Source organism: Ylistrum balloti, unplaced genomic scaffold (genome assembly GCF_031769215.1).
Source record: "Ylistrum balloti isolate Yb309-2 unplaced genomic scaffold, AGI_CSIRO_Ybal_v1 Utg370964, whole genome shotgun sequence".
Classification (NCBI taxonomy): domain Eukaryota; kingdom Metazoa; phylum Mollusca; class Bivalvia; order Pectinida; family Pectinidae; genus Ylistrum; species Ylistrum balloti.
Window position 1 is genome coordinate 1456530 of NW_026782542.1, and position 18923 is coordinate 1475452.

The window sequence follows — 18923 nt, forward strand, 5'->3', positions numbered from 1 at the left end:
ACCACTACTGGTACAGTAAGTGTAGTCACCACTACTGGTACAGTAAGTGTAGTCACCACTACTGGTACAGTAAGTGTAGTCACCACTACTGGTACAGTAAGTGTAGTCACCACTACTGGTACAGTAAAGGTAGTCACCACTACTGGTACAGTAAGTGTAGTCACCAATACTGGTACAGTAAAGGTAGTCACCACTACTGGTACAGTAAGTGTAGTCACCACTACTGGTACAGTAAGTGTAGTCACCACTACTGGTACAGTAAGTGTAGTCACCACTACTGGTACAGTAAAGGTAGTCGCCACTACTGGTACAGTAAAGGTAGTCACCACTACTGGTACAGTAAGTGTAGTCGCCACTACTGGTACAGTAAAAGTAGTCGCCACTACTGGTACAGTAAAGGTAGTCACCACTACTGGTACAGTAAGTGTAGTCACCACTACTGGTACAGTAAGTGTAGTCACCACTACTGGTACAGTAAGTGTAGTCACCACTACTGGTACAGTAAGTGTAGTCACCACTACTGGTACAGTAAGTGTAGTCACCACTACTGGTACAGTAAAGGTAGTCACCACTACTGGTACAGTAAGTGTAGTCACCACTACTGGTACAGTAAAGGTAGTCACTACTACTGGTACAGTAAAGGTAGTCACCAGTACTGGTACAGTAAGTGTAGTCACCACCACTGGTACAGTAAGTGTAGTCATCACTACTGGTACAGTAAGTGTAGTCACCACTACTGGTACAGTAAAGGTAGTCGCCACTACTGGTACAGTAAAGGTAGTCACCACTACTGGCACAGTAAGTGTAGTCACCACTACTGGCACAGTAAGTGTAGTCACCACTACTGGTACAGTAAGTGTAGTCACCACTACTGGTACAGTTAGTGTAGTCACTACTACTGGTACAGTAAAGGTAGTCACCAGTACTGGTACAGTAAGTGTAGTCACCACTACTGGTACAGTAAGTGTAGTCATCACTACTGGTACAGTAAGTGTAGTCACCACTACTGGTACAGTAAGTGTAGTCACTACTACTGGTACAGTAAAGGTAGTCACCACTACTGGTACAGTAAGGTTTTTCAACATTTTTGTGATAGGTTGAGGACAGAATTTTACTATGTGCTATTTGGGTTGTATTTGAAAACATACAAGTTGTTTCAGGAAATGACATGTAAAATAGTACACCACTAATGACAGTCCCAAATACAATAGTGATACCGTGTGGTAGCTAGTCAAATATTTATCTGATTTATTATTCAAATATTCATTTCCTTGCCAAGTTTACATTTATATAGTATATACAGGTAAATCGAAGTAGATTAGATAATTTTCTAGTGTGAGGATACCTTAAGCTTTACTAAATCAGATTTCACATGTTTGAGTTATGAGTTTGGTACCTAAGAAGTTGAAATGGTTTTATAAGGCCAACATTGCTTTTAAATGTGAAATGAAATGAAAAAACTTATGTTGCAAAGCCATTAAAATAAATTCTGTAGTATTCATGATAATGGAAAATTTAGGTAGATATTTGAATGATAGTGTACTGTATGTATGCAGGGCATTGGTAAGATTATACAATATTTCATTATCTGCATATCTATGATAATTATTGTAAGCACTGAAACAACAGGAGTATAACAAAAAAAAAAAAAATTCATGATGCATCTCAGAATTATTCATAAAATACTAGTTACTATTTATATATATTGCGTCATGGGTAAGGGAATTCCTTCACTGATATTCCCTTGTCAACGATGTTATCTGGCTTTACTTATGTCTGACCTAATTCTATACTTCTGAGGCTTTCATAGATTTACATCGAAAGTAAATATTTTGGTAAATTTTAATCCTGTCATTCATTGTTGCTAGTGTTTAAAATGACAAGTGACCTATAACTTTATTTAGCTGAGACAATGAATTACCTGTTCACATGCTCTACCATTGAGTTAATTTTACCTCCCTGCTGTAAAAAGATTTATTTGTAACTCACTGCTTTAGCAAAAAGTTACCTGTATCTCACTGCTGTAACAATGAGTGACCGCATAGCTGTAACAATGCTTGATCTGTATCTCACAGCTGTAACAATGTTTTACCTGTACCTTTCTGTTATAACAATGATTTACCTGTATCTCTCTGCTGTAACAATGAGTGACCTGTACCACACAGCTGTAACAATGTTTTACCTGTACCTCTCTGTTATAACAATGATTTACCTGTATCTCTCTGCTGTAACAATGAGTGACCTGTACCACACAGCTGTAACAGTGTTTTACCTGTACCTCTCCTCTCTGCTGTAACAATGAGTGACCTGTACCACACAGCTGTAACAGTATTTTACCTGTACCTCTCTGTTATAACAATGATTTACCTGTATCTCTCTGCTGTAACAATGAGTGACCTGTACCACACAGCTGTAACAGTGTTTTACCTGTACCTCTCTGTTATAACAATGTTTTACCTGTATCTCTCTGCTGTAACAATGAGTGACCTGTACCACACAGCTGTAACAGTGTTTTACCTGTACCTCTCTGCTGTAACAATGAGTGACCTGTACCACACAGCTGTAACAGTATTTTACCTGTACCTCTCTGTTATAACAATGATTTACCTGTATCTCTCTGCTGTAACAATGAGTGACCTGTACCACACTGCTGTAACAGTGTTTTACCTGTGCCTCTCTGCTGTAACAATGAGTGACCTGTACCACACAGCTGTAACAGTATTTTACCTGTACCTCTCTGCTGTAACAATGAGTGACCTGTACCACACAGCTGTAACAGTATTTTACCTGTACCTCTCTGTTATAACAATGATTTACCTGTATCTCTCTGCTGTAACAATGAGTGACCTGTACCACACAGCTGTAACAGTGTTTTACCTGTACCTCTCTGCTGTAACAATGAGTGACCTGTACCACACAGCTGTAACAGTATTTTACCTGTACCTCTCTGTTATAACAATGATTTACCTGTATCTCTCTGCTGTAACAATGAGTGACCTGTACCACACAGCTGTAACAGTGTTTTACCTGTACCTCTCTGCTAAGAGAAGGATTTACCTTTATCACACTGCTAAATGAGTGCCCAGAACCTCTCTGCTGTACCCTCCTGCTGTAACATTGATTTACATGTTCCTTCCTGCTGTAACATTGACAGGGTGGTCGGGTGGTGCAGTGGAAACACCTTTGCCTTTCACCCTCTGTCAATGAGTGACAGATTATGTGTACCAGGCTTCGATTCCTGTACCACACAGCTGTAACAGTATTTTACCTGTACCTCTCTGTTATAACAATGAATGGATGTGATTTACCTTTATCACAAAGGTATGGGGTCACCTGCCCGACCACGTAGGTTTTCCCCGGGTACTCACCACCGGGGTTTCCTCCCACACTAAGACCACTCGCGCGCTTCTATCCGAGCCAACAAGAGTGATTAATATAAGTTGAAAAAACTTGCTTCGCAATTGCTGTAAAATAAATAAACATTATAAACATTGATATTATCTAAAATTATTTATTGATTTATTTAACATTGATTTACCTGTACATCATTGCTGTAATGTTGCCTTTATCCTGTAACACTGGAGGTATATGTAAATATTACAGATAGTTGTCCTTTATCAGCTGAGAAAGGTAGTATGGTGAGAACAGATTATATAAATACAAGATAAGGTGATCAGTATAAGTCTACACTAAGATTGTCACTCACCTAGATTGTTAACAATGTTGAACTGATAATGGCCATGAGTTTGGTGCTGGAGAGTTGACACATTATTTAAAATAATGTCAACTTTAAACTGTTAGGTCTGCTGCACTGTAGTGATTGCCAGATTCTACAAAAACTGTTAGTATCCAGGTAACGATTATTTCTCAGGTCATTATGTTGTATCTACTGTGAATGGATGTTTGGGGTAATGTTGTCTACTGTGAATGGATGTTTGGGGTAATGTTGTCTACTGTGAATGGATGTTTGGGGTAATGTTGTCTACTGTGAGTGGATGTTTGGGGTAATGTTGTCTACTGTGAATGGATGTTTGGGGTAATGTTGTCTACTGTGAATGGATGTTTGGGGTAATGTTGTCTACTGTGAGTGGATGTTTGGGGTAATGTTGTCTACTGTGAATGGATGTTTGGGGTAATGTTGTCTACTGTGAATGGATGTTTGGGGTAATGTTGTCTACTGTGAATGGATGTTTGGGGTAATGTTGTCTACTGTGAGTGGATGTTTGGGGTAATGTTGTCTACTGTGAGTGGATGTTTGGGGTAATGTTGTCTACTGTGAGTGGATGTTTGGGGTAATGTTGTCTACTGTGAGTGGATGTTTGGGGTAATGTTGTCTACTGTGAGTGGATGTTTGGGGTAATGTTGTCTACTGTGAATGGATGTTTGGGGTAATGTTGTCTACTGTGAATGGATGTTTGGGGTAATGTTGTCTACTGTGAATGGATGTTTGGGGTAATGTTGTCTACTGTGAATGGATGTTTGGGGTAATGTTGTCTACTGTGAATGGATGTTTGGGGTAATGTTGTCTACTGTGAATGGATGTTTGGGGTAATGTTGTCTACTGTGAATGGATGTTTGGGGTAATGTTGTCTACTGTGAATGGATGTTTGGGGTAATGTTGTCTACTGTGATTGGATGTTTGGGGTAATGTTGTCTACTGTGAATGGATGTTTGGGGTAATGTTGTCTACTGTGAATGGATGTTTGGGGTAATGTTGTCTACTGTGAGTGGATGTTTGGGGTAATGTTGTCTACTGTGAGTGGATGTTTGGGGTAATGTTGTCTACTGTGAGTGTAATGACTGTGAATGGATGTTTGGGGTAATGTTGTCTACTGTGAATGGATGTTTGGGGTAATGTTGTCTACTGTGAGTGGATGTTTGGGGTAATGTTGTCTACTGTGAATGGATGTTTGGGGTAATGTTGTCTACTGTGAATGGATGTTTGGGGTAATGTTGTCTACTGTGAATGGATGTTTGGGGTAATGTTGTCTACTGTGATTGGATGTTTGGGGTAATGTTGTCTACTGTGAGTGGATGTTTGGGGTAATGTTGTCTACTGTGAGTGGATGTTTGGGGTAATGTTGTCTACTGTGAGTGGATGTTTGGGGTAATGTTGTCTACTGTGAATGGATGTTTGGGGTAATGTTGTCTACTGTGAATGGATGTTTGGGGTAATGTTGTCTACTGTGAATGGATGTTTGGGGTAATGTTGTCTACTGTGAATGGATGTTTGGGGTAATGTTGTCTACTGTGAATGGATGTTTGGGGTAATGTTGTCTACTGTGAATGGATGTTTGGGGTAATGTTGTCTACTGTGAATGGATGTGTGAATTGGGGTAATGTTCTACTGTGAATGGATGTTTGGGGTAATGTTGTCTACTGTGAATGGATGTTTGGGGTAATGTTGTCTACTGTGAGTGGATGTTTGGGGTAATGTTGTCTAATGGATGTTTGATGGATGTTTGGGGTAATGTTGTTACTGTGAATGGATGTTTGGGGTAATGTTGTCTACTGTGAGTGGATGTTTGGGGTAATGTTGTCTACTGTGAGTGGATGTTTGGGGTAATGTTGTCTACTGTGAGTGGATGTTTGGGGTAATGTTGTCTACTGTGAATGGATGTTTGGGGTAATGTTGTTGTCTACTGTGAATGGATGTGAATGGATGTTTGGGGTAATGTTGTTTGTGAATGGATGTTTGGGGTAATGTTGTCTACTGTGACTGGATGTTTGGGGTAATGTTGTCTACTGTGAATGGATGTTTGGGGTAATGTTGTCTACTGTGAGTGGATGTTTGGGGTAATGTTGTCTACTGTGAGTGGATGTTTGGGGTAATGTTGTCTACTGTGAATGGATGTTTGGGGTAATGTTGTCTACTGTGAGTGGATGTTTGGGGTAATGTTGTCTACTGTGAGTGGATGTTTGGGGTAATGTTGTCTACTGTGAGTGGATGTTTGGGGTAATGTTGTCTACATATGGTGATATGGATTATTGAAAAGTAGATATATAAACTATAAATGTACATATTGTAGCAGTAATCACTTACCATAATTCATGAAGAATTTTTGCACTAAAAATGTTGTGCTAATATATGTGCACTAATTGAGTTTCAGTATTTTGTTCAATAGTTGTTGATGTGGCTACTCATTGTCGTGCTTATTTGTCAAAATATGATACTGTGCTGAAATTTTATTGTGCTAAAGTATGTTTACTGTAATATATCTTTCATAAAACTGGTGTTGAATACCAAAAGCCCTAATAAATGTAAGATTTATGAATAGTTTTTTAAAATCTTATTTTCTTTACAGTGTCATTTAACTGTGATGGAAAAATTCCGTGGTATCCCTTTTAAGTGTCTTCCACGGGAAGGACAAATCCGTCTTGCAAATCAGCTGGATCAGGATGATGGATTGGGCAAAGACTACATGGTTTTTGCACAAACCCTTGAAAAAAAGTGTCACTTTAGTTTTGGCATTGTGGACTTTGATGCTTTGAAGGTAAAAACCTATATTTTTATGATACATGTATAATTAAAATTGAATAGCAATTAACATATTTTTCCATACTAAACGGACACACACCTTATCTTAAGCATGCATCAATGTTTTTTCTCTTGGAAAATCGAATGGGTATACTTAAAGGAACTACATACACTATTTACCTGTCTTAACCTTATAATTACTCAAATCCATTTTTTCTAATTTAAAAATTTAAATGGTGTTTTCTGCTTTCAATGTTTCATTTCCTGTAGAAACTTTTCGCTGCAAGTTGATTATCAAATGCTCATGTCATGTGTTTTTGTAATCACACAATTTATTTATTAGGTCGGAATGATAGTTATTGTCCATAGGGAATAATTTCCTTAATGGATACATGCTGCATATATTACCATGCATGTAGATATAAAATAATGTCAATGGAATTTGTAAAGTGGACTTTTTATCCCCATCTCCCAATACGATTATGACTTCAAGATACAATTAAGTGACTAACAAATAAAGTAAGTGTAAAAATGACAAAATAAGTCAGAAACCTAGAAAAAGGTTGAAGAATTCTGAGTGGATAGAATTCACTTACAATGTATACTAGAAAAATATTTGAAATAATTGTTGTATATATATATTTATAGGTGTTGAGATCCAGGAAACATCCCAGTGCAACACTGGCTCTGTTTGACCAATACTATGCAAACAATTCTAAGAAGATCACTCTGGACCTGGTATACTTGGTACTGCAGGAGATGGGGCTGGATGATTGTACAGCTGTGCTTGATGAATTGTGGGAAGGTCTGTGTTCTGTCTATTAATATACCAATATTTAGTGTATGAGTGTTTATACTGGTAGTTCTGAAAAAAAAATATCCATGTTCATAAAGAAATTGAAAGTAATTTCACCTTGCTCGAATAGTTATTATGGAGTTTTTAAGATTTGACATTGTGTATCAAGAGGTATGGGAGAACTGTCTAGCAACATTGTGTGGATGTCTTGAGTAGGGGTTAGGGCAGCCTGGGTAGGTCAGTGTCCTGGATAGAATGTATGGTTGTCCTAGGTAGGCGTGTCACTGTCCAGGGTAGGTGTGGATATAACCTTGGTAGGTGTGGTCCTGTGTAGGTTTGGGGGTGTAGTGGTGTGTGTGGTTGTCCTAAGTGTGTCAATGTCTTGGGTAAGTTTGGGGATGTCCTAGGTAGGTGTCATCCTTTGTATGTTTGGGGATGTACTCGGTAGGACTGAGTGGTTGTTCTAGGTAAGTGTGTCAATGTACGAGGTAGGATTGGGGATGTCCTAGGTAGGTGTCATCCTTTGTATGTTTGGGGGTGTATTGAGTAGGACTGTGTGGTTGTCCAATATAGGGTTGTCAATGTCCTTTGTATGTTTGAAGGTTTATTGGGTAGGACTGTGTGGCTCTCCAATATAGGGGTGTCAGTGTCTGAGGTAGGTTTGGGGATGTCCTAGGTAGAGGTGTCAATGCCCTAGGTAGGTATGGGAAGTAATGCATGAAGGATTGGGGTGTTTTCCAAAATAATGTAGGGTACTGTATAGAGGTGTAGGGGTGTAATCTAAGGTAGGTGAGGAAGTGGGGGGAGCGGTAATGTATGAAGGTGCAGGGTGTCCTCTTACGTGGTTTAGGATATTGTATGGAGGTGTAGGGGTGTACTCTAAGGTAGGTGAGGAAGTGGGGGTGGGGAGGGGGGGGGGTTAATGTATGAAGGTGCAAGATGTCCTCTTAAGTGGTTTAGGATATTGTATGGAGATGTAGGGATGTACTCTAAGGTAGGTGAGGAAGGGGGGTGGGGGAGGGGTAATGTATGAAGGTGCAGGGCGTCCTCTTAAGTGGTGTAGGGTATTATACAGAGGTATAGGGTGGGGGTGTATTCTTGTGTAATGTAGTATTGTATGGAGGTGTTGGGGTGTACTCTTAAGTAGGTGAGGGAGAGGGTGGGGTGGGGGGGGAAAGGGTAATGTATGAAGGTGTGGGGTGTCCTCTTAAGTGGTGTAGGATATTGTATGGAGGTGTAGGGATGTACTCTAAGGTAGGTGAGGAAGGGGGGTGGGGGAGGGGTAATGTATGAAGGTGCAGGGCGTCCTCTTAAGTGGTGTAGGGTATTGTACAGAGGTATAGGGTGGGGGTGTATTCTTGTGTAATGTAGTATTGTATGGAGGTGTAGGGATGTACTCTAAAGTAGGGGAGGAAAGGGGGTTGGGGAGGAGTAATGTATGAAGGTGCAGGGTGTCCTCTTAAGTGGTGTAGGATATTGTATGGAGGCGTAGGGGTGTACTCTTAAGTAGGTGAGGGAGAGGGCAGGGGGGAGGAGTAATGTATGAAGGTGTGGGGTGTCCTCTTAAGTGGTGTAGGATATTGTATGGAGGCGTAGGGGTGTACTCTTAAGTAGGTGAGGGAGAGGGCAGGGGGAGGAGTAATGTATGAAGGTGCAGGGTGTCCTCTTATGTGGTGTAGGGTATTAGACAGAGGTATAGGGTGGGGGTGTATTCTTGTGTAATGTAGTATTGTATGGAGATGTTAGGTGTCCTCAGAGGTACAGTGGATTGCCTAGAAGTATCAGTTATTGAAATAAACATTTTGATTACATCATCATCAAAATTTATTGTTTTAGACATCAATAAAAGACACTTATCAACGAAGTGTAAACCCTATTATGCGGATAGGCAGTTTAATGACCAGCGATGTTCATGTGATAGCTGCAAGCCATTGCATACTGAGGATCATGAGAACGTTCCTTCTGATAATACACAAGGATTTTGCCATCCACCAACAACAAGCTATAATTCTACAACCAGTCAACCTTTGAGGATGAATTTGGAGCCTCCAATGTTAAATTGCCCTCAATCACTTCATAGTAATTTGTATTCAAGAATACATCCAGACGAAAGAGATAGACTTCTGTTCCCATCGCCTCAAGTTGTTCACTGTCCACCACAGAACAATCCGGTGACTGTGTATCCTGATCAACACATGATGCACATACATCAAGCCAATATGTTGAACAGCAGAGAACATGAAAGTTTCCCTCAAGAAGTTCGAAACTGGGTACAGCGTGGACCTGCTGTAAGTCCAGTAGTGCCAAAATACAGAGTTCCTGACAATGAAGCCAGATACTCCCCTCACACTGGACACCCACCTCAGAACAGCACTTCTACAGTACAGCTACCATACTACCCAGGCAGTTCTCTGAAGACACCTGTCACCCAAGTCTCCACTTTTCCTGGACCAGAAACTGGGGTAATTCCAAAAAAGCCCTGGGAAAAGTTAAGTGCGTCTGATAGCTGTGTGCTCTCCCCTCTTGCAAAACAGTATAGAGCAGATAATAGGCATTGTCTGCAAAGAGTGAATTCCTCACCTCATAGTTATTCATCCTTCGCTCATTATCAAAATGAACCACAGACTTTAAAAAGTAACTGTGGTGATTATCGCAGACAACCGTCACAGGTGAATGATTTAGGAAGAGACACACAGCTAAAGCAAGTAAATGATAGACAATGTACCTGTCCACCATCTGTAAGGACAGAATATTCCAATTCTGCAACAGCTAATGGATATCAGAATGGAAAATATCCACCAAACGATTGGTGCCCGTACCCACCTTCAGACATTGAAGATGATGAGGAAGAACAGACAAAATTACTTGAATTAGATGGAAGTTCCAGTTCTAACCTCATGTCACAGTGTACATGTCAGTCGCTGGCCCAGAATGATGCCATCAGACGACCAAGTAACAAGTCTGATGCAGAACGTCGCTACTCTGACCCACCGGAGAGTTTGTCTTCCTCAGATAACTGTAGTGTCCCCCTTCATGTGAAGCGATCCAGTAGTGAGGAAGAGCTAAAAAGAAACAACCTCAGCCCTCAAGGATCTGTTGGCATACAAAAAGTGCAACGTAAGATTATTTTTGTTATTTTAGTTTGCTTTAATAGATATTTAATCAAACTGTTCCAATATTTGCTGTATTATCATGGATTTTTAGTCCCTCTTGGTGAAACCTTGGGAGACTGTAGTTTTGGGTCCATTCACTTTGTCAGAACTCTAGAGGCTTCATTTCTTAAGGGATTTTCATCAAACTTCCCACACTCATAAAACATCAAGTTACCAAAATTAGGTTTAAATTCCAGGGTTTTTGGGTCAATTTTAAGGTCACTGTTACTATGTTTGGATTATTACAGTGTGATAGCTTGTAGGGATTGGTAGGGAACATGTAATGCATCAGCTGAACACTGTATGCTTGTGAATGTAGAAATTAAAGTATTTTGGTCACATTATCGGCATTTGAAGAACACTGTCGTTGCATTTATCGAAACACATATTTCTTAATAGGCAGAGCATTATCTGTCCTCTATAGACAAGTTGTTGTCAGTTGGTGTTTACTATTAATAGATGTTTGGCTGTTCGTGTCCTCAAAATACAGGTAATTGTCTGTGCCCTCTAGGCTGGTTGTCTTTTGTTGTCCTCTATGAACAGATAAAAAGGGATACAATGGCATTTGTTGTCTTCAACTTTTCCCATAAATTGCAACTTGTCATGAATGATTGAGCAGATTTTAATCAAATATGGTCTGAAGTATCCTTGGGAGAAGAGAACCAATTTCATATAAACAGTGTGTCTGGGTTCCCTGGGGCATGAAGGTCAGGGCTCAATAGGGAAAATCTTTTAATGTAAAAAAAAATCTATCTTGTTCTTCAGCAATTGCAGAATATTGTCCAAATTTGGTCTGAATCATGCTTGGGTGAAAGGAAATCAGTTTTATATAAATGGTGGGTCTCATCCCCTGGGGCCAGAGGGATAAGGCAAAATAGGGAAATTCTTTCAATTTAAAAAAAAAATTGATCTTGATCTACAGCAATTGCAGAATATTGTCGAAATTTGGCCTGAAGCATACTTTGGTGAAGGGCCAGGGCCAAATACGTGTAGGAGGGGTGGGGTCAGAGAGTGGAAATTCTTTAAAGTCATTCTTATGTAGGAACTGAAGACATCCTTGGTGAAGAGAACTTACATTTTTATAAACATCTAAACCCCTGTGGGATACAAGTGTTTTAAAAACTTTTCCATAATTTAAAACAAATCAATTTCTGCAAACTAAGCCATGTGAATGATACAGGCCTTAAAGGCTGTTGTTTTCACTATCCTCTGTCTGTGTCCTCTGTGTACAGGTTATTGTGTGTGTCCTCTGTATACAGGTTATTGTCTGTGTCCTCTGTATACAGGTTATTGTTTATCTTCTCTGTGTACAGGTTATTGTCTGCCCTCTGTATACAGGTTATTGTCTGTGTCCTCTGTATACAGGTTATTGTCTGTGTCCACTGTGTACAGGTTATTGTCTGCCCTCTGTATACAGGTATTGTCATGTTCTCTGTTGTCTTTTTGTATCCTCTATAAACAGGGTTGGGTTAGTGTATTGTATGTTGTGTCATCTTTAGACAGGTTATTTTCAGTGTCCTCTACTAACAGGTTAATGTCTGTTGGTGTCCTCTCTCTACAGATTATTTAAGTTATTGTCTATTGTGTCATCTATAGACAGGTTATTTTCAGTGTTCTTTACAGACAGGTAAATGTCTGTTATTGTTCCCTGAATACAGGTAAATGTATATTGGTGTCCTCTTTAGACAGACTATTTTAGCGTTTTCTACACACAGATTAATGTCTGTAAATGCTTTCTATGTACAGGTTAATGTTTATAAGTTTTCTCTTAAGACAGGTTAATGTCTGATTGTGTGCTCTATAGACAGGTTATTTTGGTGTCATCCATGTGCAGGTTGTTTCTGTTAGGGTCCTTTATAGACAGGTTATTTAATGTCCTATATAGAAAGGTTAATGCCTACATTGTATTATGTTACAGGCCTAATCAAGCTGTTCCTAACCTTTGCTGATGACAGTGAGGAGCACATGGAGGAAGTACTTACATTTGGAGCACAGCTAAAGGAAATGGGTTACAGCGTTAAATGTGACATGTTTGATCAAACCATTCAGAAGCTCATTAAACAGCCTGTTTCCAGCGAGATGCAGAACAGCATGCAACAATTCTTCAGCAACTCCTATGATTGGTTGGACTACCAGATCCAAAATTCGGCTTTCTTGGTTTTCTGTATTTCACCCAAATACTTTCAATATGTTAGACCACAAGAACAGATATATGGTTACAACACTGTAACATCTCACAGTGTTGGAGGAGTACATGGTGTGACAGTGGGTGCCCAACCTAATGACTGCCATCTCCACACAAAGTACATTTACAACCAAGCATGTAGTGAACATTTTCAGACACTTTCACAAAACAAAAGATTTTTTCCAGTCTTGTTTCCAAAATCTGGTGCTTCCAGAAATCACATTCCAAGCATTTTCAAGTCAACATTGATTTTCAACTACCCTGACCCTAACAACTCACTGCTGAACTTTCTCCATAGCCAGTTGACAGAAAGATGTAATCAGTAGCTGTGCATTTTACCAACATTCAATGGTGAAAACTAAATGGAACACATGCATAGATATTTACAATATGTATGTATTTCACTGATGCACAGAAAGTCTTGGACTGTTTATTATAGAGACCTATACACTAACCAACCATTGTGTGCTGAAAATTTCAGATAGACATTGCCAGAAATAAGATGCACTCCACTGATATATCCCTGATCTGTAAAGTTGAGACTATAGTGTTTTTGTCACATCTTTTTATCACGCTATTTACTTCTCTTTATACTGTAAAGGTAGGGGTATTTTTTGCAATGGTTCCAATTTTCGGGTTTTCCAAAAATTTTCATTCAAGCCTTGAATTAGAGTATTGAGTTCTCCATTAACGGGTAGCTATTTATAACAATATCATTCCTTCCTTGTAAATACTGGAAAGAAGAACCTCTAGAATATATTTAAAATAGAACCCCTAACAAACAAGGGGGGAGGGGGCAACACAAATATTGGAAAATACAACCCCTTAAACCTTGCAGAAAATAGAATCCTTCAAATATAATTGTGATGGGGGGAAAAAAACTCAAAAAACAATGAAAAACAGAATACAGGAAAAAAAAAGCAGAACCATTGAAAAATAATGGAAAATAGGACACTACTAAAACATACTGGAAAATAGAACCAATGAAAGTAATGGTACAGAAATTATGGTAAATAGACCTACTCAAATAAACAACCTTTTACAGTAATAACATTTTTCATATCTGACAGAAAAATTGACATTATCTACATTTGTATTATTTGATATATTTCATCATCTACAATTTTTTAGATATGGTGTCATCTTTTCAATTTATGTGACCTGTATCAGTGCAGGAAAAAGATGAAGAACATACATGCTTCATTATATCATCCTACAGATAATTGTTAGGAGTAAATTTGGTTGTATAATTTTACATTTTATTTACAAGGTAGAATTGTTTAGCAAATATCAATATAATCCAAATGTTATTTTTTGTCTTCTGCACATCAAACTATAGTTTCAGATGTACCCTGAAGTATCACTATCTGAAAGTTCAACCATAGGCATTTAGTTCACATCCATACTATTTTTTTAGGTTAGCTGACCTATAGCAATCATGTTTCATCCATCTTAGTGCACTGTTTGCCGTGTGTAAACTTTCCAATTTGACTTCTTCTCAATAACAAGAAGGCTAAGGGTACTGATATTGGGCCTGTAGCATGATTGGATGAACAGCTGCCAAGTCTGTTTATATGAATGACCTTGACCTGCTATCAAAGTCACAGGGGCTCAAATATGTTAAAATGACCTCTTCTCAATAACCAAAAGACCCAGGGTACTGATATTGGGCCTGTAACATGCTTGGTTGAAGGGCTACAAAGTTTGTTCATATTATTGACCTTGACCTACTTTCAAGTTCAAAGGTGTTAAACATGTCAAAAAAATTGAATGACATCATCTCAATAACCAAAAGGTCCATGGTACTGATATTGGGCCTGTAGCATGCTGGGATGAAGGGCTACCAAGTTTGTTAAAATGAATTACCTTTCCACACTTTCAATGCCACAAGGGTAAAATGTGTCTCAATTATCGAAAGGTCCATGGTGCTGATATTAGGCCTGTTACGTGCTGGGATGAAGGACTGCCAAGTTTGTTCACCTTGACCTTCTATTAAGGTCAGAGGGGGACAAATGTGTTGAAATAAATTAGCAGCTTCTCAATAATCGAACAGCCAAGGGTCTTTATACTGGACCTGTAGCTTGCTTTTTCAACAAGCAAAAGCGTTTGTGTAGTGCATGTATAAAGAATATGATTTCAAGTTTGCAGAAAATGTCTTTATGAACCAACCAATGTTTTCTGTTTAAGCTGTAGAGTAGCAGAGTAATTTATTTTAGGCTTATTTGGCCTCTTTCATATATAGGTCTTTATGTCCAGATGTCCCTTAAGGCCTGTGGGCCTCTTGTTTTTCTTCATTATGGATAGAGCTTAGTGTCTGTGGTCCTATCCTCGATGCAATATGTAATATTTTGATTTCGATGATTGAACTTCAACATTTTGTAAGTTTACAAGGGGTGAATGATATCTTGTTTGACAAAAGGATATTGTACATGTACTTGCTGGTTTCTGAAACTTTCAGGGAATACCTAAGATGTCTATCATTTACTTAACCCATAGCTTATATATTTTTTGCTTTTGTTATGTCTTCAAAGTTTAACATTTTTACATCAAACTTTATAAGAAGATACAATGTATTATTGTTACATAATGACAATGCATTAGATAAGAATATTAAAGTATTAACATAGTGTGTGCCTTTATGGATTTTGATGTACTTACCAAGGTAAACATCATCAATTTGTTCTGAAATATTGTTTTCATTGATATGTTGACTTAGTGAGACAGAATATCAGACAGTGTTAAAACCAATCAGCCATCAAACATACCAAAATATCACATGTATGTTACTCGGATTACATATTTTTTTTAACCATGAATCAACATCCTAATTTCCTCACCTGTGATGAAAAGGTGCAAAAGCGAAACTCTGGTGTTAACATCCTAGTTGTTAACATTTTACATACACAATGATAAAGCCATGTTTTGTTTGCCAATCCTAAAAGGTGGTTTAGAATTGAAAGCGTCTTTATGTTGTTCCTTAGAGATAGAAATAGAGATCTACCACAGGTAGACTATTGAGAAGACATAGAGATCTACCACAGGTAGACTATTGAGAAGACATAGAGATCTACCACAGGTAGACTATTGAGAAGACATAGAGATCTACCACAGGTAGACTATTGAGAGGACATAGAGATCTACCACAGGTAGACTATTGAAAAGACATAGAAATCTACCACAGGTAGACTATTGAGAAGACATAGAGATCTACCACAGGTAGACTATTGAGAAGACATAGAGATCTACCACAGGTAGATTATTAAGAAGACATAAATAAGAATCTACCACAGGTAATATCTCAAATTTGGTCTTTTTGTACCAGTAGATTGTTAGAAAGAAATAATTAGAACAGGATCTGTAGGTTTATCTATACTTTAAATATGATGTATATTTTGTTTACTCCTACAAAGTGTATAAATCTATTGTAACATTCACCAAGACACTGTACATATCCAATTTCAAACTTCAACTTCAAAGCAACATATTTTTCCTTATGTCTCTGTAAACATTTGCAGTAAATTCTCTTATCATTTGATATGTGTATATATCAGTATTTCACTGAAGGATATACTGATAAACAATGTTGTTGTGTATAGTTCGACCAGAATGATACGACTTGTTCACCTTTCATCAACATTCTAATTACAGGTGGTTTGATATCCATAAAGAGAGCATAGGTTAACCAATCACAGTATCATATTTGACATGTATGCTTCTCTATGCACCAAACAAATAAAAGATGGGCATACTCAAAATTAATGCAATTGCCCAACTTAAATATTTCAGGTAAAGAGTAATGTGGCTGGTCATTCTGGTTGGACTCTGGTATATATACATGTACCTTCACAAAAAAGGATTGTTGTTCCATCAAGTTGGTGATATTGTTATTTTTTTAAGTATACAGTTCAAGAAAGTAATGTAAAGAAAAAAATATGCCACTCTGAAGTGAATGACAGATGTCCAGGTTTAAAGTGATGAATGTCTAAATGGATTTGAACAATTGTTCATATTTGTTGAATATGAACAATTACAAATATCTATCTGGTTGAAGGTAGGTGTTTGTGTCCAGATTTACAAGTGGTAATGCTTATATTCGTAGAAGAATTAGGAGCTATAAATATGAAGTTCAGTGTGAAAAGCTTTTGAGTGCACACGTATTGCTTGTGAGAAAAGGCACTGCTAAGTTCAAGTTTAAAACTTGGACAATTGTGTTTTCTGAGGTTTAGTTGAACATCAAATCTGTATGTTCTGTTTATTGTGATCGTTTATGTTTCACTGGTCATAACCAAATGATAAATGTTAACATTTTGTTGATCAAAGGCTGGTTTGAATTATCCAATGGTTAGTGAACATTTTCAAATATGGTTGTATAGGTTTGTTGAGCCAGGTCAGATCGATATATTTGGAGTGTTATTTTTACGTTAAACACTCCTGATTGTTTAGCAATTTGAAATATTTACTAACCACTGGTTTCACTCTAACTTTCCAGTAACTCTGACCAAGTCTGTAAATGTGTATTTAGGTCCAGCAAGGATTGATCTTCCTGATGATAATAGAACACATTTAAGCTGGAGTGATGAAATATCAAGATTGTTGACTAGGTATTTGAAAGACTTCTGTATATAAACACGTAACTACAATTGACTATAACTGTCAATATATTCAAGACAATAAAAAGTATGATTAAACATGTTTTAATTTTATTTTCTCAATTAGATTAAGAGACCTTTTTACCGCATGTATTTGATGTAATGCTGTTTTCACAAAAGTATCCATAGTCAGCTATAATGATAAAGTCTTACGCATTTGTTTCTATTTCATACAAGATTTGTGAAACCCATCAGAATCTTCTATTTAACTTTGCAAGCTTACATAATGAGATGAAAAACTCTTAATTTTTGTTTTGTAAATCTGATGAGAAATGAAAACCGAGGTAAAATTCCTTTATACATGGATCAACTTTTATAAGCTCCCTTACTATAATAGGACGCAGAGGATAGCACCAAAATACTAGATATACTGTATTTGTTTTAATTACTGCCATCCCTTGATAAAGTCCCCCACCCCCGTAATCTCCCCACCCCCTACTTTCGATCTCATTTAACATCACCCATCACTTGAGCTATGGAACAAAGTCAATATGTAATGCTTCCTATACACCCATGATTTGCACATTTCCTTGTTTACTAAGAGATCCTCAATGCCGTTTATGTCAAAATATCGTCAAACATTGTAATGACCATTTCATAGATCTTGAGAAGGACCTTGACCATTCATTGTATAGCCTTCATTTTTTTCTGTTGGATTTCTATCATTTTAGATCACTTTAAACGATAAAGAAATCATGTCATATTGTAATTCCAAACAACATAAAATTTACTTAGGCATGGATAGGTAAAGGAAGAACTCTATACATGAAATTTGAAAAAGCTAAAGCTCATTTTCAGAAACAAAGATAACAATCTTGGTGTTAAAATCCAGTACCTTCCTGTCTGGCATGGTTTTCTATCAACCTGACTCCAACTTAGCATGTACAATGCAGAATCAAGAGCATCCTATATATGAAATTTAAGATCAATCTATTGCTTGCTCCTTTATAATAACAGTAGCAACATTTTATCACTCTGGAGCAAGGGAATCCATGCTTTACTTCTTGAATTAACGTGAGCAGGGGCTCTAATAGTTATTGCACCTCCACCCTCTTTATTGATTCTGATTAAATCATGTGAAGAGTATACAGGCTTATTATTTCAAAAGTGGGCCACGGTGACCTCTGACCTTGATCCATGACCATCAAATCTAATCAGGTTTAGAACTTTATGGGGAAATGCTGCATAGTAAATATGAATTAATCTGTGGTTCTTGAAATATACACAAGGGTGACCTTTGACCTTTATTCTGAACAATGACTATCAAAATTTAATGATCACATGTAGACCTTAGTGGAGTGATGCTACAGTGTGAATATTTACAAAATCCATCAATTGGTTCACAAGATATTTTGTACACAGACACAAAAAGTGATAATTATATACTCCCCTTACCTAATGAGGAGATTGGGATTGGTTGGTTATTGAGAAAAGCAGTACTATCTTATGGACACAGATGGCAATGTTAAGACCAGTCTAGCATCGGACTAAAATCAGATCAAGGGACACTGCATTGTTGCTTCAACATAGTGATAAAGATGGACACAACACATTTCTTCTTTGAAATTCAATATATTTGTATCCTTCTTGTTCAGAAAATATCATAACATTCAAACAGTGTATATATACATAATACATGAATTGAAATAGGAGTTTCAATTTG

The 18923-nt window shown here is 37.7% G+C and overlaps 1 protein-coding gene across 1 annotated transcript; it reads left to right on the forward strand.

The window, feature by feature from the left end:
- Positions 1-6320: 6320 nt before the first annotated feature.
- Positions 6321-12937, forward strand: LOC132559791 (uncharacterized). The gene is made up of 4 exons (XM_060224418.1): positions 6321-6494; positions 7127-7283; positions 9111-10391; positions 12345-12937. Exons 1-4 carry the CDS (start codon positions 6321-6323, stop codon positions 12935-12937), a joined length of 2205 nt encoding a protein of 734 aa, XP_060080401.1.
- The last annotated feature ends 5986 nt before the right edge of the window (positions 12938-18923 follow it).